The sequence below is a fragment of the Saccopteryx leptura genome, chromosome 3 (genome assembly GCF_036850995.1).
Source record: "Saccopteryx leptura isolate mSacLep1 chromosome 3, mSacLep1_pri_phased_curated, whole genome shotgun sequence".
NCBI lineage: Eukaryota > Metazoa > Chordata > Mammalia > Chiroptera > Emballonuridae > Saccopteryx > Saccopteryx leptura.
The window spans coordinates 167162171-167186073 of NC_089505.1; the positions used below are offsets into that span (position 1 = coordinate 167162171).

General features: G+C 38.3%; 1 protein-coding gene across 5 annotated transcripts in view; it reads left to right on the plus strand.

The window, feature by feature from the left end:
• Nucleotides 1-23903, plus strand: part of EVI5 (ecotropic viral integration site 5) — a 260068-nt gene that overhangs the window by 42716 nt on the left and 193449 nt on the right. For 4 of the 5 annotated variants that reach the window (XM_066376780.1, XM_066376784.1, XM_066376782.1 and 1 more), the window contains exon 2: nucleotides 20328-20557. In XM_066376780.1, coding sequence (XP_066232877.1) covers nucleotides 20409-20557 — 149 coding nt within the window. In that variant the 5' untranslated portion in view covers nucleotides 20328-20408. Of the gene's footprint in view, nucleotides 1-4943; nucleotides 5098-20327; nucleotides 20558-23903 lie in introns of those variants that run through there. The other variant, XM_066376781.1, reaches the window with a different exon arrangement.

Consider the following 23903-nt stretch of genomic DNA (forward strand, 5'->3'; position numbering starts at 1 on the left):
AAGATCTCTTTGAGACTCTGATTTTAATCCTATTGGGTATATACCCAGAAATAGAATCACTAGATCCTGTGGTAATTATGTTCAATTTTTAAAAATTTATTTAGAAAATTTATTTTAACAGGGTGACACTGATTAATAAGTGTACATACACTTCAGGCAAACATCACTCCATCATTTAATTAGTCAATTATGTTGTATATCCATCTCCTAATGCCAAATCATTTTCTGTCACCTTATATTTGTTACTCTTTACACCCTTCCCCCAATCCCTCTTGCCCCCTCCCCGACTTCTCCCTCCCCTGGTAACCACTGCACTCTTATTTATGTCTATGAGTCTCAGCTTTGTATCTCACCTATGTGTAAAATCATACAGTTTTTAGCTTTTTCTGATTTCCTTATTTCATTCAGTATAATGTTCTCAAGGTCCATTCATGTTGTTGTAAATGACCCTATGTCGTCATTTCTTATGGCTGAGTAGTATTCCATTGTATATATGTACCACATCTTCTTTATCCAGTCCACTGTTGAGGGGCACTTTGGTTGTTTCCATGTCTTAGCCACTGTTAATAATGTTGTGATAAACATGGGGCTGCATATGTCTTTACATACCAATGTTTTCGAGTTTTGGGGGTAGATACCCAATAGAGGGATTGCTGGGTCAAAAGGTAGCTCCATTTTTAATTTTTTGAGGAACTACCATACTTCCTTTCATAATGGTGTACTAATTTGTAATCCCACCAGCAGTGAATGAGGATTCCTTTTTCCCCACAGCCTCTCCAACACTTGTTATTACCTGTCTTGTTGATAACAGCCAATCTAACAAGGTGTAAGGTGTATATCATTCTGGTTTTGATTTGCATTTCTTACATAGCTAGTGAAGATGAGCATCTTATACCTGTTGGCCATTTGTGTGTCCTCTTGGGAGAAGTGTCTGTTCTTGTCCTCTCCCCATTTCTTAATTGGATCGCTTGTTTATCACTGAGCTCTGTGAGTTCTTTGTATATTTTGGATATTAACCTCTTATCAGAGCTGTTGTTTGCAAATATCATCTCCCATTTTGTTGGCTGGCTATTTGTTATAATAACAATATACTGTAATATAATAACAGTATAATAACAGCCAGATATTGTAATACCTCCAGCTTTGTTCTTTTTTTCTCAGAAGTGCTTTGGCTATTTGAGGTTTTTTTATGGTTCCATACAAACTTGGTGATATTTTGTTTCATTTCTTTAAAAAATGATATTGGAGTTTTGATGGAAATTGCATTAAATTTGTATATTGCTTTGGGTAATATGGCCATTTTAATTATGTTGATTTTTCCAGTCCATGAACATGAAATATTTTTCCATTTCATTTTGTCTTTTTCAGTTTCCTTTAATAATGCTTTGTGGTTTTACATTCTTTGTTAGGTTTATCCCTAGGTATTTTATTTTACTTTTTGTTGCAACTGTAAAAGGGATTTTTTTAATTTCATTTTCCAAAGTTTTATTGTTTGCATATATGAAAGCAGTAGACTTCTCTATATTGATTTTGTATCCTGCGACCTTACTGTATTGGTTTATTGTTTCTATTAGTCTTTATGTGGAGTCTTTGGGTTTTTTCTTTTTTTTTTCCTTTTTTTAATTTAATTTAATTTTATTTATTTTTAATGGGGTGACATCAGTAAATCAAGATACATATATTCAAAGATAACATGTCCAGGTTATCTTGTTGTTCAATTATGTTGCATACCCATCACCCAAAGTCAGATTGTCCTGTCAACCTCTATCTAGTTCTCTTTGTGCCCCTCCCCCTCCCCCTTCCCTCTCCCTCTCCCCCCTCCCCCCGTAACCACCACACTCTTATCAATGTCTCTTGGTCTCACTTTTATGTCCCATCTACGTATGAAATAATGCAGTTCCTGGTTTTTTCTGATTTACTTATTTCACTCCGTATAATGTTGTCAAGATCCCACCATTTTGCTATAAATGATCCGATGTCATCATTTCTTATGGCTGAGTAGTATTTCATAGTGTATATGTGCCACATCTTCTTTATCCAGTCATCTATTGATGGGCTTTTTGGTTGTTTCCATGTCCTGGCCACTGTGAACAATGCTGCAATGAACATAGGGCTGCATGTGTCTTTACGAGTCAATGTTTCTGAGTTTTTGGGGTATATACCCAGTAGAGGGATTGCTGGGTCATAAGGTAGTTCTTTTTTCGGCTTTTTGAGGAACAACCATACTTTCTTTCATAATGGTTGTACTACTTTACATTCCCACCAGCAGTGGATGAGGGTTCCTTTTTCTCCACAACCTCTCCAACATTTGCTATTACCTGTCTTGTTAATAATAGCTAATCTAACAGGTGTGAGGTGGTATCTCATTGCAGTTTTGATTTGCATTTCTCTAATAACTAAAGAAGATGAGCATCTTTTCATATATCTGTTGGCCATTTGTATTTCTTTCTGGGAGAAGTGTCTGTTCATATCCTCTTCCCATTTTTTTATTGGATTGTTTGTTTGTTTGTTGAGTTTTATGAGTTCTTTGTATATTTTGGATATTAGGCCCTTATCTGAGCAGGTGTTTAAAAATATCATTTCCCAATTAGTTGGCTGTCTGTTTATCTTGTTATCAGTTTCTCTTGCTGAGCATCAACTTCTTAGTCTGATGTAGTCCCATTCATTAATTTTTGCCTTCACTTCTCTTGCCTGTGGAGTCAAATTCATAAAATGCTCTTTAAAGCCCAGGTCCATGAGTTTGGTACCTATGTCTTCTTCTATGTACTTTATTGTGTCAGGTCTTATGTTTAGATCTTTGATCCATTTTGAGTTAATTTTAGTACAGGGGGACAAACTGTAGTCCAGCTTCATTCTTTTGCATGTGGCTTTCCAGTTTTCCCAGCACCATTTGTTGAAGAGGCTTTCTTTTCTCCATTGTGTGTTGTTGGCCCCTTTATCAAAAATTATTTGAGGGTTCGATTCCCGGCCAGGGCACACAGGAGAAACGCCCATTTGCTTCTCCACCCCTCCGCCGCGCTTTCCTCTCTGTCTCTCTCTTCCCCTCCCGCAGCCAAGGCTCCATTGGAGCAAAGATGGCCCGGGCGCTGGGGATGGCTCTGTGGCCTCTGCCTCAGGCGCTAGAGTGGCTCTGGTCGCAACATGGCGACGCCCAGGATGGGCAGAGCATCGCCCCCTGGTGGGCAGAGCGTCGCCCCTGGTGGGCGTGCCGGGTGGATCCCGGTCGGGCGCATGTGGGAGTCTGTCTGACTGTCTCTCCCTGTTTCCAGCTTCAAAAAAAAAAAAAAGAAAGAAAGAAAAAAAAATTATTTGACTATATATATGTGGTTTTATTTCTGGGCTTTCTATTCTGTTCCATTGGTCTGAGTGTCTATTTTTCTGCCAATACCATGCTGTTTTGATTGTCGTGGCCCTATAATAGAGTTTGAAGTCAGGTATTGTAATGCCCCCAGCTTCATTCCTTTTCTTTAGGATTGCTTTGGCTATTCGGGGCTTTTTATAGTTCCATATAAATCTGATTATTTTTTGCTCTATTTCTTTAAAAAATGTCATTGGAATTTTGATGGGAATTGCATTAAATTTGTATATTGCTTTGGGTAATATGGCCATCTTGATTATATTTATTCTACCTAACCAAGAACAAGGAATATTCTTCCATCTCATAATATCTTTTTCGATTTCCCTTAACAATGGTTTATAGTTTTCATTGTGTAAGTCCTTTACATTTTTTGTTATGTTTATTCCTAGGTATTTTATTTTTTTTGTTGCAATCGTGAAGGGGATTATTCTTTTGAGTTCATTCTCAAATGTTTCATTGTTGGCATATAGAAAGGCTATTGACTTCTTTCTGTATGTTAATTTTGTATCCTGCGACCTTACTGTATTGGCTTATTATTTCTAGTAGTCTTTTTGTGGATTCTTTGGGGTTTTCGATGTATAGGATCATATCATCTGCAAAAAGTGATACCTTTACTTCTTTTCCAATATGGATGCCTTTTATTTCTTTGTCTTGTCTGATTGCTGTGGCAAGAACCTCTAGTACCACATTAAATAAGAGTGGAGAGAGTGGACAACCCTGTCTTGTTCCTGACTTAAGGGGGAAAGCCTTCAGTTTTGTGCCATTTAGTATGATGTTAGCTGATGGTTTATCATATATGGCCTTTATCATGTTGAGATATTTTCCTTCTATACCCATTTTGTTGAGAGTCTTAAACATAAAATTGTGTTGTATTTTATCAAAAGCCTTTTCTGCATCTATTGATAATATCATGTGGTTCTTGTTCTTTGTTTTGTTGATATGGTGTATTATGTTAACCGTTTTACGTATGTTGAACCATCCTTGAGATTCTGGGATGAATCCCACTTGATCATGATGTATTATTTTTTTAATATGTTGTTGTATTCGATTTGCTAGTATTTTGTTTAGTATTTTAGCATCTGTATTCATTAGAGATATTGGTCTGTAGTTTTCTTTTTTTGTGCCATCCTTGCCTGGTTTTGGTATAAGGGTTATGTTTGCCTCATAAAATGTGTTTGGAAGTATTGCTTCTTCTTCAATTTTTTGGAAGACTTTCTGTAGAATAGGAACCAAGTCTTCTTTGAAGGTTTGATAAAATTCGCTGGTATAGCCGTCTGGGCCTGGACTTTTATTTTTGGGGAGGTTTTTAATGTTTTTTTCTATTTCTTCTCTACTAATAGGTCTGTTTAGGCTTTCTGCTTCTTCTTGACTCAGTCTAGGAAGGTTGTATTGTTCTAGGAATTTATTCATTTCTTCTAGGTTGTTGAATTTAGTGGCATAAAGTTTTTCATAGTATTCTACAATAATTCTTTGTATATCTACGATGTCCGTGGTGATTTCTCCTCTTTCATTTTGAATTTTTTTTTTTTTTAAAGCTTAGTCTTTCTTTTTTTAATCTTTTTTTTCTCTGTTTTTCTTTATTCATTTTTAGAGAGGAGAGAGAGAGGGAGAGAGAGAGAGAAGGGGGGAGGAGCTGGAAGCATCAACTCCCATATGTGCCTTGACCAGGCAAGCCCAGGGTTTCGAACCAGCGACCTCAGCATTTCCAGGTCGACGTGTTATCCACTGTGCCACCACAGGTCAGGCCTTGGATTTTGTTTATATGAGTTCTTTCTCTTTTTTCCTTGGTAAGTCTTGCCAAGGGTTTGTCAATTTTGTTGATCTTTTCAAAGAACCAGCTCCTTGTTCTATTAATTTTTTCTATAGTTTTTCTGTTCTCTGTTTCATTTATTTCTGCTCTGATTTTTATTATCTCCTTTCTTTGGCTGGTTTTGGGTTGTCTTTGTTCTTCATTTTCTAGTTCCTTAAGGTGTGAAGTTCAGTGGTACACTTGGGCTCTCTCTTGTTTGTTCATATAAGCCTGAAGTGATATGAACTTCCCTCTTATCACTGTTTTGCTGCATCCCATAGATTCTGATATGTCGTATTGTCATTTTCATTTGTCTGTATATATCTTTTGATCTCTGCACTTATTTCTTCCTTGACCCATTCATTCTTTAAAAGTATGTTGTTTAGTTTCCACATTTTTGTGGGATTTATTCCCTCTTTTTTGCAGTTGAATTCTAGTTTCAAGGCTTTATGATCAGAAAATATGCTTGGAACAACTTCGATTTTTCTGAATTTGCTGATGTTGTTTTTGTGGCCCAACATATGGTCAATTCTTGAGAATGATCCATGTAGATTGGAGAAAAATGTATACTCAGTCACTTTGGGATGAAATGTCCTGTAGATGCCTATCATATCCAGGTGCTCTAGTGTTTTGTTTAAGGCCGCTATATCTTTGTTGATTCTCTGTTTGGATGACCGATCTAGAGCCGTCAGCGGTGTATTGAGGTCTCCAAGTATGATTGTATTTTTGTCAGTTTTTGTTTTAAGGTCAATAAGTAGCTGTCTTATATATTTTGGTGCTCCTCGGTTTGGTGCATATATATTAAGAATTGTTATGTCTTCTTGATTCAGTGTCCCCTTAGCCATTATGAAATGGCCATTTTTGTCTCTGAGTACTTTTGCTGTCTTGTAGTCAGCATCATCAGATATGAGTATTGCTACGCCTGCTTTTTTGTGGATGTTATTTGCTTGGAGTATTGTTTTCCAGCCTTTCACTTTGAATTTGTTTTTATCCTTGTTACTTAGATGAGTTTCTTGTAGGCAGCATACAGTTGGATTTTCTTTTTTGATCCATTCGGCTACTCTGTGCCTTTTTATTGGTGAGTTTAATCCTTTTACATTTAGTGTAATTATTGACACTTGTGAGTTCCTTATTGCCATTTTATAGATTGCTTTCTGTTAGTTTTGTGCCTTGTTTGATTCTTCTCTTTCGTTTTTCTATCTTTTGTTTTTATTTGGTTGTGTTCCATACATCTTTCCTCTGTTGCTATCTTTTTTAAATCATGTGCTTCTGTGGTGGTTTTTTCAATGGTGGTTACCTTTAAGTAATGAAAAGGGTTCCTACCCTGTTCGTTGTAGTGCACTATTTTGTGAGTACTTTTGCACTCCATCACCCTTTGCTACTGTTAATCTCCATCCTCTCCTCCCCTTTCTTATTGTTGTCACAGTTTAAAGTTGGTTTTGTTATGTTCTTCTTGGAGCTTTTACTTGTGGCTTTGCTGTTGTTTTTTTTTTATTCTTTGTATCTGATTGGAGAACCCCCTTTAGTATTTCCTGGAGTGGGGGTTTTCTGTTGATAAATTCTCTCATCTTTTCTGTATCTGTGAATGTTTTTATTTCTCCTTCATATTTGAAGGATAGCTTTGATGGGTATAGTATTCGTGGCTGAAAGTTCCTCTCTTTCAAGACTTTAAATATTGGGGTCCACTCTCTTCTAGCTTGTCGAGTTTCTGTTGAGAAATCGGATGATAATCGAATGGGCCTTCCTTTATATGTTGTATTCTTCTTTTCCCTGGCTGCCTTGAGAATTTTTCTTTGCAGTTGGTTTGTGCCCATTTTATTATGATGTGCCTTGAAGTAGGTTTGTTGGGGTTAAGAAAACTTGGAGTTCTGTTTGCTTCTAGAATTTGAGGTTTTAGTTCTTTCCACAGGCTTGGGAAGTTCTCATCTATTATTTGTTTGAGTATGTTCTCCATTCCATTTTCTCTCTCTTCTCCCTCTGATATACCTATTATTCTTATGTTATTCTTTTTGATGGAGTCAGATAATTCCTGTAGGGCTATCTCATTTTTTAAAATTTTTGAATCTCTTTCTTCTTCTCTTTGTTGAGCCTCAAGTTGCTTGTCTTCTATTTCGCTAATCCTCTCTTCTATCTGGCCTGTTCTATTAGCTAAGCTTGTTACCTCATTTTTCAGCTCATGAATTGAGTTTTTCATCTCTGTTTGATTTGTTTTTATAGTTTCAATTTCCTTGGAGATATACTCTTTGTGTTCATCGAGTTGTTTTCTGAGCTCCCTAAATTGCCTTTCTGTGTTTTCTTGTATATCTCTGAGTATTTTTAGGATTTCTATTTTAAATTCTCTGTCGTTTAACTCCAAGGTTTCCAATATCTTAAATTTTTTCTCCATAGATTTTTCCTCATCTCTCTGTGTTACCTCTCTTTCTTTTGTATCCATGATATTCGATTTTCTCTTCTTTAATGGCATCTGAGGGTGGTTTTCTTGATAGTATTAATGAGATTTTATAAGGAATAAAAAGATAAAAAAATAAAAATTAAAATTAAAAATTGCGTTTTTTTAAAAAAATTAATCATTAAATAAAGAAAAATAAAATAAGATAAAAATTTGAGAAAAAAAGGGAATTATTCCTCCCCCTCCTTTTTTCCTCTCCTCTCCTCTCCCCTCTTTCTTGAGAAAATCTTGTGATGAACTGTGAATTATATTGTACTAAAGAGAACAAACAATACCTGTAGTGGAGGGCCTGAATTGGGGAGAAGTAATAAAGGGGTAAAGGAAAAAGAAAAAAAAATATATATATATATAAAAAGGGGGGGGCAGTATAGACCCACAAAAAGCAAATTAGGAAAAAATTTGGGTCAAGAATAAAATGATTTGCTTTTAGGTGTTGGCTGACTCAGAGTTATGATGAGAGGAATAAGAGGGAAACAGGAAAAAGGGGTGGAAAATTAAAAAATTACTATTGTATTTAGTGGAACAAGAACTAGATAAAATGGAGAGCCAGGGATGGGAGCACTGCTAATGTGTTAAAAAGGTGAAGTAAAAACCCTCCAAAATGCCACAAACAAGTTTGAGTCCCAGATAAGATAATTTGTTCGTTATTGAGGTTTGAATGAGAGAAGACGTAAAGGAGAGAGGAAGAGACTAATATAGAGGGAGAAAAGAGAGAGAGAGAGAGAGAGAGAAAAGATGGAACCACTTAAAGAAGAAAAAAGAAAAAGGAGGAGAGAGAAAGAGAGAGTTAGGGGTTTTGGATTGCAACCCTCATAGAGAGAAAGGAGGAGGAAAGAAAAGATAATGGGAGATGTAACACTTATGGGTAGTGTAGTTCAAAGAGAGGCGAGAGTAAGACTGAGAGAGAATTAAATGATCAAATTGGAATAGAAAAAAAAATCAAGAATGAAGAAAAGAGACACAGACGAACAAATATAATAAAATGGGGTAGGTTATAAAGTCTGCAGATTATTCTTGATTTTGAGAGGTTGTCGTCTTGCTTTTTCTTTTCTGTCTTTCTGGTCGGTGACTTTGTACCCCGGGTTCTGCCCCTGTGGCACGCTCTGGAAGAGGTTTGCAGTTGATAATTCTCTATGGCGATGTCATGTATTGGGCTTCAGTCTCGTTGGCAGTCGAGGCTCATTAGTGTTTATAGGCTCCAACAGTGAGAGGGTCTCTCACTGTAAGAGTGTTCCTGGAGCCTCTCTCCTAGTCTTTCCTTCCACAATTAGAAGCCTGATAATCCAGCTATGGGGTTGCTGCTGCCTCTGCCTGGATAGTAAGAGGCTCAAAGAGCTGGCAACTCCCCACTCTATTCCCACTCAGCACAGAGCTCTGAGTAAGGCTCAGTCAGTCAGAGCTGCTAGCATAATCAGGCGGGGCTTCCTCCCACTCAAAGACCTCTGGCTCTGCCCCTCTGTGGGATAACATGGGTGCCCACTCCTGAGGCGTTCGGAGGAATCTCTTGCCCACTCTCCGTGCGCGCCCACCAGGATGTCAGACCAGCCAGGTCACACTTCGAGTGAAATCCCTACCCACACGGAAAAGATCGAGCGTTGGAATTGGCTCTCGCTCTATCCCTGTGCGCGGCGCCCTCAAGGTGCTGGGGCAGCTCAGAGATTCCTCTCCTGACCCGCTCACAGGCCTCTGACTCTACTCCTCTGTGGGAAAACACGGGCGCTCACCCCTGAGGAGTTCGGAGGAATCTCTTGCCCACTCTCCGTGCGCGCTGACCTGGATATCAGGCCAGTTGGAATCAGGCTTTCTCTCACTCCGAGAAAGCCCTCTGCCCACATGGAAAAGTTACGGCGTTGGAATTGGCTTTCGCTCTGTCCCTGTGCGGCTTTCCCAGGGCGCTGGGGCTTCCGCTCCTGGCCCGCTCACAGGCCTCTGACTCTGCTCCTCTGTGGGAAAACATGGGCGCCCACCCCTGAGGAGTTCGGAGGAATCTCCTGCCCACTCTCCATGCGTGCGCGCTGACCAGACTATCAGGCTCAGGCGGGACGCCTCTCACTCCGAGAAAGCCCTCCTCCCGCACAGAAAAGTTCCGTCGTTGGAGATGGCTCCAGCTCCTTCCCCGTGCCTGGTCCCCTCAGGGCGCTGGGGCTCCTAGGAGATGCCGCTTTTTGCCCACACAGAGGCCTCTGACTCTGCTTCTCTGTGGGTTAGCACGGGCTGCGCCCACCCCTGAAGTGTTCGTAGGAATCTCTTGCCCGCTATCCACGCGAGTGCCGACCAGGAGATGCAGAAAATGGCTGCCCCACTTGTCTTTCTTTGTCTGGGTTTGGCGCGCGTGTTAGCTTGAATTGCCCAGGTTTTTCCGCGGCTTGGATCTCCGTGCCACAGCCTGGTTTGGCTGTTTGTACCGCGGCCTGGATCTATTCACTCCCTATGCCCGCCTTAGTTTCTATATTCTCAGTTCTCAGTGAAAGCCATCCTGTTTGGATTAGAGAGGAAGGCGGAGCATTTCTTACTCCTTATTTCCCCCGGGGTTTGACCATATATCTAGCCAATCTTTCGCTCGACCCTACCTTCGGGTGTGTTGTGAAGCATCTGAAGACTCCAAGGATAGGTTTTTCTGTTTCTGGTTGAAGAACTTGTTCAGTTTATGGGGAGATTTTCGGTATCGCTTCCTACCGCGCCATCACTCTGACATCATCTCCCAGGTTTTTTCTATATACAGGATCATGGCATCTGCAAAAAGTGAAACCTTTACTTCTTCTTTTCTAATCTGAATGCCTTTTCTTTCTTTCTTTTGTCTGATCACTCTTGCTAAAACTTCCAGCACTGTGTTGAATAGGAATGGAGAGAGTGGGCAGCCTTGTCTTATTCCTGATTTTAGAGGAAAAGCTTTCAGTTTTTCACCATTTAGTATGATATTAGCTAATGGTTTGTCATATATGGCCTTTATTATGTTGAGGTATTTTTCTTCTGTACCCATTTTATTGAGTGTTTTAAACATAAAGGAATGTTGTATCTTATCGAATGCCTGCTCTGTGTCTATTGATAGGATCATATGTTTTTTGTTCTTTGTTTTGTTGATGTGGTGTATAATGTTAATTGATTTATGTATATTGAACCATCCTTGTCCTACTGAAATGAATCCCACTTGATCGTGATGTATTATTTTTTAATGTGTTGTATTCGATTTGCTACTAGTATTTTGTTAGGATTTTTGCATCTGTCTTCATTAGAGATATTGGTCTGTAGTTTTCTTTTTTTGTAATGTCCTTGCCAGGTTTTGGTGTGAGGGTTATGTTGGCCTTATAAAATATGTTAGGGAGTATTGCTTCTTTTCTATTTCTTGGAAGACTTTGAGAAGGATAAGAATCAACTCTTCTATGAATGTTTGGTAGAACTCACTAGTGTAGCCGTCTGGCTCAGGACTTTTATTTTGGGGGAGATTTTTGATAGTTGTTTCTATTTCCTTCCTGCTTATGGGTCTATTTAGGCTTTCTACTTCTTGGTGACTCAGTCTAGGAAGATTGTGTAGTTCTAGGAAGTTATCCATTTCTTCTAGATTGTTGAATTTAGTGCCATATAATTTTTCATAGAATTCTACAATGATCCTTTGTATGTCTATGATATCTGTGATAATTTCTCCTCTTTCATTTCAGATTTTATGAGTCCTTTCTGTTTTTTCCTTAGTAAATGTAGCCAACGGTTTCTCAATTTTATTGATATTTTCAAAGAACCAGTTCTTTGTTGCATTACTTTTTTCTGTAGTTTTTCTGTTCTCTATTTCATTTATTTCTGCTCTAATTTTTTATTATATCCTTTCTCCTGCTGATTTTGGGTTGCCTTTGTTCTTCTTTTTCTAGTTCCTTAAGATATGATGTTAAGCTGTTTATTTGGTATTTTTCTTGTTTCTTGATATAAGCCTGTAATGATATAAACTTCCCTTTTATTACTGTTTTTGCTGCATCCAGAAATTTTGATATGTCATATTGTCATTTTCATTAGTCTGAATATATCTTTTAATTTGGGTATCTTTGGAGAAATATCTGTTCAAGTCCTTTGCCCTTTTCTAATTTGTTTGAGCTGTTGTTATGTTGATTTTAGTTCTTTATATATTCTGGATATAATCCCTTATCAGATATATGATTTGCAAATACTTTCTTCCATTTTGTGGCTTGTCTTTTCACTTTGTTGTTAGTGTCCTTTCATGAACAAAAGTTTTAATTTTGAAGTCCTGTTTATCTATTTTTTTCTTTTTAAAAAAATTTTTATGTATTGATTTTAGCAAGAGAGGAAAGGAGAAAGAGAGAGAGATAGAAATATTAGACTGTTCTTGTATGTGCCCTGACCGGGGATCAAACAGGCAGGGGCTTTGGGATGATGCTCTAACCAACTGAGCTATCCAGCCAGGACTATTTTTTTCTTCTTTGTTTGTGCTTTTGGCGTCATATTTGAGTAGTCATTGCAGAATTATTGTCATGAAGCCTTTCCCCTTATGTTTTTTTTTTCTAAGAATTTTATAGTTTTAGTTCTTATGATTAGATCTTTGATCCATTTTGAGTTAAGAAGTCTTTTAAATGATCTTAACCTTGGATTTCTTAACCCCTAAAGACATTACCTGTCCTACAGAATTATGAGCATTAAGTGAATAATGGAAGTTAATATTAAGTGATATAAAAATCCTAAAAAAATAAAAGGCTAAATTGTGGAATCAGCCTTGATATTGTAAAATAAGCTAACCCAACAATGATAAAAATAAAAATAACCATAACAACTTACCTGAAGTGTGCCAACCTTTTCTTCTTTTAATAAAATCAAATTAAATTTGTGTCTGTTTGAGGGCATTTTTAAAAAGTAAAGTTTGTTGTACAGTAAAATCCTGAGCAACTTTCTGGAACCGCCAGCCTTCAGGAATTAGTTTGAATTCAGAAGTCTCAAAAATAGGAGGTCATAGAGGTGAACAGAATATTTTGCAGCTCCTAATTCCTCATCTCAGATCCTCCTCAATCTACTGTAATCTTGTTTCTGCTTTTCTTCATGGGAAAACAGGCTGATTGAGGTCATCAGTGACCACATTCATTACCAGGTTTTGGTCTTGTTCCCTCTTGTAGTGGTTAAGAAGAAAGACTCAAATCAGACTGTTTATGATTGACTCTTATTAGCTTTCTGGTCTTACATAAAGTTGTATACCTTCTCTGTGTTATCATTTCTTCACTTTTGAAATGGGGAAAGCAACACCTACTGTAGAGTATTTTAGATTTTGAATTGAAAATTGGAGTCCTTAAAAATAGCCCTTTTTGGAGTTCAGAGCATCCTTGTAGGTTCTAATAAAATGTAAAATAATAAAGGAACTATGATTATTTCTCATGGGTGATCTTATTTAAATATTATAGTAATATCTAAGGCTTTTACTAAACATTATTATTTTTAATAAATTTTTATTAATTTTAATGGGGTGACATCAATAAATCAGGGTACATATATTCAAAGAAAACATGTCCAGGTTATCATCTCATTCAATTATGTTGCATACCCATCACCCAAAGTCAGATTGTCCTCTGTCAACTTCTATCTAGTTTTCTTTATGCCCTCCCCTCCCCCTCCCCCTCTCCCTCCACCCCCAACCCCCCGTTACCACCACACTCTTGACCATGTCTCTTGGTCTCGTTTTTATGTCCCACCTATGTATGGAATCATGCAGTTCTTGATTTTTTCTGATTTACTTATTTCACTCCGTATAATGTTATCAAGATCCCATCATCTTGTTGTAAATGATCTGATGTCATCATTTCTTATGGCTGAGTAGTATACCATAGTGTATATGTGCCACATTTTCTTTATCCAGTCTTCTATTTTTTTTTTTACAGTGATTAAGGCCTTTAAGCAAACTCTTGGCCAATACAGCAAGAATCCATAAAAGAGTAGTGTCCTTAACATGTTCACCAAGTCCAAGTTGGCACCCACACCATTCCAAATCCCTGCAAATACAACCCAACCCTAGTTCAGTCTGTTAGGAGCTGTCCCAAGGAGCAGGAGTCCAGGAAAAGTCCGCATGGCACTGGAATTGTTGTCACAATTCTATACTTTGCAGCTCACGTCCAAGTCCCAATGACCACTGCTTTTAGCTGGTAATGATTCAGGTAGACTGGAAAAGCCATCTGCAGCATGTGTGGAGATGGAGCTTCTGTTCTCCTCTGCCTGGAGAGATGAGACCAGGTTGCTTTTTCCTGGAGCTCTGCGACTGTGGCGTGGTAAAGAGAACCTTGGGATACACTAAGCTGGGTGGCAAAGGTAGATTCATAATAGAAGTTGTCAAAGGGAGGAAAGAGAGCTCTAAATTAGGAGTAGGTCTCAGCCTGAAATATGAGTGGGGCATTGAGGTAGGAGAAATAAAGGAAACACTATATATTAAACAAAGCAGCAGAAAAAGGACTATCAACACCCACAACAGAGATCTTCGAGGGAAGAATAAAAAACCTGACTATTCAGGCAAGACATAGTTAAGTGGCCCTTGTGCAAGTGAGATCAGTTTACCTGCTTCTTGGAAGAAATACCCTAGGCTCGTCCACAGTGTCATAGATGGGGCCGATGGCCCTGAGCACCTTCAGCCTTCAGTGGCAAACCCCAGCATTCTGGGCAAGGTTAGGTCATAGGTGACTAGAGCAGGGCTGGAAGAGACTGAACCCTCCCTTAGAGGAGCAAGGGGGAAGCCTACCTTCCAGTGTCCCTGTTTCCTCACAGCAGAGGCATGTAAGCCTGGCAGGCTTTAGCTCAGTGACCTTCCTATTCAATATTGAAGCAGGACCCAGATGGAATCTTATGAGACCCCTTTGGGGTGTAGGAGCCTTTAAGGGTGTATCCTAAAAGCTGGTAGTTCAAAAAAAAAAAAGCTGGTAGTTCACCCGATCTCTATTGGGCTTTTTCTGCCTCTTGGTACCTTAAAAGCCATGCTCAGAAGATCTCGCTGAGGGGTTTGAGGATCCCCATCCACCTATATAAATCTTTTTTGTATATCTGGACCTATTTGGAAAAAGACAAAACAGTGTTATTAGCTGGATCAAATAAAAGAAGGTAGTAGTTTGCAGGAGAAAAAGATTTGGTGTCTCCTGTTCATCATCATTCAAAAGAAATTTTAAAAATTTTAAGTAAAAAGCATGATATGGTAGACCCGTCGGAGCTCCAGGATATGACTCCCCCTTTTAAATTTTTTAAAATTGACCTTAAAATATTTGCTGGGTACACTTTAATAATACCTTGACTTTAACGATTGTAAGAAATACACATAATTCGAAAGGTTTGACAAAATACAGTAAATGCTTTTGCTACATATGCAGGAGCATTGTCAGTTTAACCAGTTTAGGAAATCCAATAATAGAAAAATGCATACAGACAATGAGCTATAAGATGCTTAGCAGCCTCTCCTATTCTGACAGAGGTTACTATAAATCCAGAATAGGTATCCACTGTAACGTGGACATAGGACTGTTTGCCAAATGAAGGTATATGAGTAACATCCATTTGCCAAAGTTGTCCTGGTAGGAGTCCTTGAAGGTTAACTCCAAATGAAGGAACAGATTGTAGTATAGGACTAAACATTATTTATTCATATTTATTTTATTATTAAGATTTTACTTTTTTAGGGAAGTTCTATGTTCACAGCAAACTCGAGTGGAAAGTACAGAGATTTCCCTGGCCCCACATACATTTCCCCTTTATCAGCATTCTCCCCCAGTGTGGTACCTGTGTTACAACTGAGGAACCTGTGTTGACCCGTCTTCATCACCTAAGGTTCATAATTTATATTACAGTTCAGTCATGGTTTACATTCTATAGGTTTGGACAAACGCATAAAGATACATATTCATCATTAACGTATCATATAGAGTATTTTCACTGCCCTAAAAATCCTCTGTGCTTTGCCTATTTGTTCCTTCTCTCTCTCCAACCCTTGGCAAACACTGATCTTTTTACTGTCTCCATAGTTTTGCCTTTTCCAGAATAACCTAGAGTTAGAGTGGGATTCAGCCAGTTCGCTCCAGTTTGACAGACTGATACCTAATTTTTTGTTGAGTTTGGTGAACTGGTTGTTAAAATGGCACTTGTAATCAGGGTTCTCTCTAAGGTGGGTGCCTGGGCAGCTGCCCAATGTGGAAATCACAACTTTACATTCCTTACTCTTTTTTAGTGTTCATCTGTGCAACAGCATATTCTAAGTGCTGTAGTAATGTTCATTCCGTCCATAGGTGAAAAAAATTTGATGGAACTATGCTTGTAATATTTATTCATTTCATAAAACTCATAATACCTTTGATGAAATACTTATTTTAATCCCCTCACATTTATTACTTCAATAAACAAACATATAACATAAAGAGAAAAAGTGGCCAAACAGCTAGGGGGTGACAAGCTGTCATTGGAAATAAGTAACAGTTTTATTTTTTTTGTCAGGCATTATTTAATATTTTTTATTAATATTTTAAAACATATAACAATCTAATTTTTTGTACCTTTTTTATTGTCCTTATTTAAATATCAAATGCATGAAATAATAAACTACCTTTTGGTATATCATTTTTTTATACTTAAAACGATCATTAGGGCAGAGAACTGTTTGTTAAACTATTTGAATCCTACCACTGGTTAGAATCATACATTATATAGCCTTTTTAGATTGACTAAGCATTTTTTTTTTTTTTTTCATTTTTCCGAAGCTGGAAACGGGGAGGCAGTCAGACAGACTCCCGCATGCGCCCGATCGGGATCCACCTGGCATGCCCACCAGGGGGCGATGCTTTGCCCCTCTGGGGCGTCGCTCTGTTGCATCCAGAGCCATTCTAGCGCCTGAGGCAGAGGCTACAGAGCCATCCCCAGCGCCCGGGCCATCTTTGCTCCAATGGAGCCTAGCTGCGGGAGGGGAAGAGAGAGACAGAGAGGAAGGAGAGGGGGAGGGGTGGAGAAGCAAATGGGTGCCTCCCCTGTGTGCCCTGGCCGGGAATCGAACCCGGGACTCCTGCACACCAGGCCGACGCTCTACCTCTGAGCCAACCGGCCAGGGCCTGACTAAGCATTTTTAAAATTGAGATAGAATTCACATACTATAAAATTCAATACTTTTAAGTGTACAGTTTGGTGGCATTTGGTATATTCACAAGGTTGTATAACCATCACCACAATCCAATCCCAGAACATTTTCACCAATCTAGAAAGAAACCCACACCCATTAGCAGTCATTCCCCCGTTCCTCCTCCCCCTGTCCCTTGAAGCCACTAATCTAACTTCTGTCTCTAGATTTTCCTATTCTGGACATTTCATATAAATTGAATTATATATTATGTGGCCTTTTGTGTCTGATTACTAAGCCTTTTAAATAATGTTTTTAACCATTTCAAAGTATGTTAATGTTTAAAAAGAAATTTATAACACCTCTATGAGGTAGATAGGAACTTTGTGATGTAACAGCAGTGTCAGATTTATTATATCTTCATGACCTCAGTTTACCGTAGGATGAAGGAAAGAGGTTTAGAGGCAGTGGAGTGGAGATTTGGGAAAGTAGGGTTAAAGGGAAAATGGGACATGATGATCTATAAAAAATAACTCAGTCCTGGGGGATTTCTAAGACCATGAGTATTAAACTTTATTAAAGTGCAACTGCAATTAAATACTTCAGTTATATTTAAGAATTTAGAATTTAAAGATGGATTGTTGAACCTTCAATAGTTAAAGACTAAATTTCATTTCAGCAAGGTTGAACAGATGTCTGGATGATGCTCTTGGTTATTTTAACTCTTTAAATGGAAGCTTATTGCTACAGTGTACAGAAGGGGTATGATAAATTTATTTGTTTTAATAAATAACAAATTAAAATTTGATTTAATATAAAAAATGTTGTCTTTGTTGCAGTTATCTTTAGCAGAGGACTTCCATGTAATGAAAATTTAAAGCACTAATTCTTGAAATTTGTATGTATATTTGAAATTAATGGTATTAGTAAAAATAACATTTTTCTATAAATTTTACCTAGTAGATTTTCTGTTTTAAAAATACAGTGTGCTTTTGAGATGCAAATTAGTGCCATCTTCACAATTGAATTTGAAGTTGCAACTATGTAGAGAAGATCAGGAGGATAACAAATCACAAGTAGGCTATCTTGTTGTTTACCATGGCTCTTACCATTTCCTGACAGAAAGGTAGTTCTGGCTAAATTATTCCATGGTTCCTATCTGGTCTTTTGCCCTGATGAACTGTGCTGCTAGACTATATGCATTGATGAGCACTTCTTTTACCTGGAAGGGTAAACGATCTGCCCCATACTTCTTTCCCTTGGGTTCTATCCTTTATCCTGCTTGTCATTCTTGGGGGTTCTTCCCTTAATAGTAAGAGCCCCTGATCTCATCTGTAATACCATTCCCAAGGGAAGTAATTTCCAGGAGAACAGTATCTGCCAAGATAGTCTGCCAGGATTTTTATTTGTGTGTATATATCGGTGTTTTAATTTGTGTGTATATGAATTGCTTTATATAACCAAGGTTGGCTGAGAATATGCTGATTCAGAAAATAATTTATAGTGTGTCAGCCATTTACCTATTGCATAAAATTTAAAATCTTCTCAAAGCATATAAAAGCACTTTGTACTTTTCAGCTTTTATATATTTCTAAGGACTTAAAATCAAGAGGCTTTTTTTATGATGGTTTTCTAAAAGTGTAATCCCTTAAAAATCTACTATACTTTATACCTTATTTATTAACTCATATCATTATGAATAGTTTTATGTAACTTTAAAACTTGGTTATTCAGCCTGACCAGGCAGTGGCGCAGTGGATAGAGCATCGGACTGGGATGTGGAAGACCCAGGTTCGAGACCCCAAGGTCGCCAGCTTGAGCGTAGGCTCATCTGGTTTGAGCAAAAGCTCACCAGCCTGGACCCAAGGTCGCTGGCTCAAGCAAGGGGTTACTCAGTCTGCTGAAGGCTCGTGGTTCAAGGCACATATGAGAAAGCAATCAATGAACAACTAAGGTGTCACAACGAAAAACTGATGATTGATGCTTCTCCTCTCTCTCCGTTCCCGTCTGTCTGTCCCTATCTCTCTCTCTGACTCTTTCTGTCTCTGTAAAAACATAAAAAATTTAAAAAAAACTTAAAAAAAAAAACTTGGTTATTCATATTGTTTTTCACTCTGATATGATATGATAATGCCTTGTTTGAATATTATTTGTGTATGTTATATCTTTCAGCTGAATTTGTTGTATACATATCTGCTTAATTTATGATTTATGACAGATATTTGGACATCTGTATAATTCATTGCATCTTAGAGATGGAAGAGAACTTAAAGGCTTTTCTAGTTCTGATTGCCCACTTAAAACAGAAACACATCTTCAACAAATTTTTTTTACAGCAGTTCTTTTTTTCCTTTTTAAAGACGTTAACTATTCAATTTTTAGAGAGGAGAGAGAGAGAGAGAGAGACAGAGAAGGGGGGAGGAGCAGCAAGCATCAACTCCCATATATACCTTGACCAGGTAAGCCCAGAGTTTTGAACCAGAAACCTCAGTGTCCAGATCGACGCTTTATCCACTGCACCACCACAGGTCAGGCTCAACAAACTCTTGACATTGGGATATCATAATTTCTGCATTATTATAGCCATTAGTAGAGAATCTACTCTTTTTAGGCATCCCATTCTATTTTCTGAATAGTTCTAGCTATTTGAAAATGGTGCCTTCAATCTACTTCACTATGTTAACTGTTTATTATAATTTTGTTTCTTTAGAAGTAGACGCTCTTTAGTAAAAATAGTCTTCAGTGGTTTGAATATAGATGTTATGGATCTCTTTACATCTTATTTATGTCAAGCAAACCCAGTTTTTTTTAATTGTTAGTCATGTTATAGCATTTCCCTATCCTCATCACTTAATGAACATGTTTGCATTTCTTGACTCCCTTTTTTTTTCTTTCTTTCACTACAACCCCAATAAAGAACACATTTTATATCTCAACTCAGTACACCCATACATATCCATATATGTAAGTATATAGTTTCAATACATGTATGTAACTGAAACAAAAAATTTCATAAGACAGTATATCTTCTTTTTTTTTTTTTTTTTTACAGAGACAGAGAGTCAGAGAGAGGGGTAGACAGAGACAGACAGACAGGAACGGAGAGAGATAAGAAGCATCAATCATTAGTTTTTCCGTTGCACGTTGCGACACCTTAGTTGTTCATTGATTGCTTTCTCATATGTGCCTTGACCGCGGGTCTTCAGCAGACTGAGTAGCCCCTTGCTCGAGCCAGTGACCTTGGGTCCAAGCTGGAAAGCTTTTGCTCAAACCAGATGAGCCCGTGCTCAAGCTGGCGACCTCGGGATCTCGAACCTGGGTCCTTCTGCATCCCAGTCCGACACTCTATCCACTGCGCCACCGCTTGGTCAGGCTTCTGCTCTTTTTAATTAAAAAAAAAATGCTGGTGTTACCTACTGAATTGATTTTATCACTCCCTGATAGATTTCACCTATAGTTTTGAAAACATTGTTCTAGTTTGTTGATGCTGGAGAACTGAAAGTTTCCAAAAGCTGGATGTTCCGGTGATCATTGCTAAAACAGGTTATACCTTTATCACCTCAAAGGGAATATTCTGATGGTGATTATTAAGTAAAAGTTAACAGGATTTTCAAGTTCTTGGTAATGAATACTGTAAAACTAAAATGTACATAACTTTTATTTTTATCCTTAGGTGGCGACAGACAAGGTTGCAGAAAAGCTGAGTTCTACTCTCTCATGGGTGAAGAACACAGTATCATATACAGTCAGTCAGATGGCCAGTCAGGTGGCAAGTCCATCTGCTTCATTACACACTACATCCTCATCTACCACACTGTCCACTCCAGCCCTTTCACCATCTTCCCCGTCACAGTTGAGTCCAGACGACTTAGAACTCCTGGCTAAACTGGAGGAACAAAATAGGTGAGTGAAGTTGCTTGACTTTTTCTGTCTCCGATTATCACACAGACTCAACCGTTTATATCATAAGCAAAAATTTAAATAATTACTCATATTAAAAATATCTGGTTCCTAGGCCTTAGTCGACTGGCTCAGTGGTAGAGCGTCAGCGTGGCGTGTGGAAGTCCTGGGTTCGATTCCTGGCCAGGGCACACAGGAGAAGCACCCATCTACTTCTCCACCGCTCCCCCTCTCCTTCCTCTCTATCTCTCTCTTCCCCTCCTGCAGCCAAGGCTCCATTGGAGCAAAGTTGGCCAAGGCGCTGAGGATGGCTTCATGGCATCCGCCTCAGGCACTAGAATGGCTCTGGTTACAATGGAGCAATACCCAGGATAGGCAGAGAATCACGCCCTGGTGGGCATGCCAGGTGGATCCCAGCCAGGCGCATGCAGGAGTCTGTCGCTCTGCTTCCTGCTTCTCACTTCAGAAAAATACAACAACAACAAAAAATGTCTGGTCCCTAGTCTTTGGCTTATTGTTTATGAAAACCATTTAAAAGTATTCAAGTCTATTTTGGAGAGTTTGGTCTTAAAACTAAAATTGGACTAAAATTTTCTTCTGGCTCAGATAGTGTTAGATACTTATTTTCTTAATATACTGTAGAATGTTTCCTAAATTTTTCCCAATTTTAGAAAATAATTTAAAGGCAAACAAAACCATCATGTTTGTTATAAATTCTCTAAAATAGTCTCCTTTGGTTAAGTTGTTAAATAATTTAACCAGGATGGATATTACGTTTTAGAGTGGGAAATCTCTTCATACACTTAATTATGGAGGGCAAAGTACTTATTTGTATCCTCTTCAGTTTCTTTCATCAGTGTCTTACAGTTTTTAAAATTCAGGTATTTTATATCCTTAGTTAAATTTATTCCAATATTTTTTTTGATGCAATTGTAAATGGGATTGTTTTCTTAGTTTCCCTTTCTGATAACTTGTTATCAGTGTATAAAAATGAAACCGAGCCTGACCAGGCTCTGGCACTGTGGATAGAGTGTCGAACTGGGACCAGAGGACCCAGGTTCGAGGCCCTGAGGCCACCAGCTTGAGCACGGGCTCCTCTGGTTTGAGCAAGGCTCACCAGCTTGAGCCCAAGGTCGCTGACTCGAGCAAGGGGTCACTCTGTATGCTGTAGCCCCCGGTCAAGGCACATATGAGAAAGCAATCTTTGAACAACTAAGGTGCCACAACGAAGAATTGATGCTTCTCATCTCTCTCCCTTCCTGTCTGTCTGTCCCTATCTATTTCTCTCTCTGACTCTCTCTGTCTCTGTCACAAAAAAAAAAAGAAATCAATTTCTGAATATTTGAATATTTATTTTGAATCCTGCTATATTACTGAATTTATTTATCAATTCATGTAGTTTTTTTTTTTATTTTTTGTTGGGATCTTTAGGGTTCTCTATATACACGATCATGTTATCTGTAAATAGTGGTTTTATTTCTTGCTTTCCAATTTGGATGCTTTTACTTCTTATCTGATTGCTGTGGATAGGACTTCCAGTAAATTGAATGGAAGTGGTAAAAACAGACATCCCTGTCTTGTTCCTGATCTTAATCGAAGTGCTTTTAGTTTCTGCCCATTGAGTATGATGTTGGCCCTGGGTTTGTCATATATGGCCTTTATTATATGCAGCTGTGTTCCCTCTATTCCACTTTGCTGAGAGTTTTTTTTTTTAATCATAAATGGGTGTTGGATTTTATCAAATGCTTTTTCTACATCTTGTTGCTCTAATCATATGATTTTTAGCCTTCATTTTGTTTATGTGGTGTATCACATTTATTGATTTGCGAAGATTGTACCAACTTTACATCCCCAGAATATATCTCACTTGATTATTGTGTATGACTTTTTTAATGCTGAATCTGGTTTGCTGATATTTTGTTGAGGATTTTAGCATCTATGTTCATCAGGGATATTGGCCAATAATTTTCTTTCCTTTTGATGTCATCATCTGATTTATTTTGGAGTTAGGATAATGCTGACTTCATAAAATGAGCTTGGGAGTCTTTCCTCCTTTTGAATATTTTGGAATAATTTTGGAAAGATAGGTGTTAGTTCTTCTTTGAATGTTTGGTAAAATTTACCCGTGAAGCTGCCCAGTCCATGACTTAGTTTGCTGGGAGTTTTATTATTATTATTATTGCTTTTATTTCATTAGTTGTAATTGGTCTTTTCAGATTTTTTTTTTTTTTTCATTTTTCTGAAGCTGGAAACAGGGAGAGACAGTCAGACAGACTCCCACATGCGTCCAACCGGGATCCACCCGGCACGCCCACCATGGGGCGATGCTCTGCCCACCAGGGGGCGATGCTCTGCCCATCCTGGGCGTCGCCATGTTGCGACCAGAGCCATTCTAGCGCCTGAGGCACAGGCCACAGAGCCGTCCCCAGCGCCCGGGCCATCTTTGCTCCAATGGAGCCTTGGCTGCGGGAGGGGAAGAGAGAGACAGAGAGGAAAGCGCGGTGGAGGGGTGGAGAAGCAAATGGGCACTTCTCCTGTGTGCCCTGGCTGGGAATCGAATCTGGGTCCTCCGCACGCTAGGCCGACGCTCTACCGCTGAGCCAACTGGCCAGGGCTTTTCAGATTTTTTTTATTCTTTCTGATTTAGTTTTGGAAGATTGAGTTTGTAGGAATTTATCCATTTTGTCCAAATTGTCCAATATGTTCTCATATAGTTCATATTATTTTTAAAAAATTTTATTTTTTAAGTTGAATTTATTGGGATGACATTGGTTTGCAAAACCATATGGTTTCAAATGTTAGTCATTTGTAATATTTTCTTATAATCCTTTATATTTATTTGGTGTCAGTTGTGACTTCTCCTCTTTCATTTCTTATTTTATTTATTGGGTCTTCTCTCCTTTTTCCTTAGTGAGTCTGGTTAAAGGTTTATCAATCTTGTTTATTTTTTCAAAGAACTAGCTCTAGGTTTTATTGATCTTTTGTATTTTTTTTTTTAGATTTTATTTTGTTTCTGCTCTGATCTCTATTTTTTTCTTCTATTCACTATGAGCTTTGTTTGCTGCTCTTTTTCTATTTCCTCTAAGTGTAAAGATAGATTACTTGAGATTTTTCTGGTTTCTTGAGGTAGGTCTGTAATGCTATGAATTTCCCTTTTATGGCTGTTTTTGCTGTGTCCCATAGGTTTTGGGTGGTTGTATTCTTTTTTTTTTTTTTTTTTTGTATTTTTCTGAAGCTGGAAACCGGGAGGCAGTCAGACAGACTCCTGCATGTGCCCGACCGGGATCCACCCGGCATGCCCACCAGGGGGCGATGCTCTGCCCCTCTGGGTCGTCGCTTTGCCGCAACC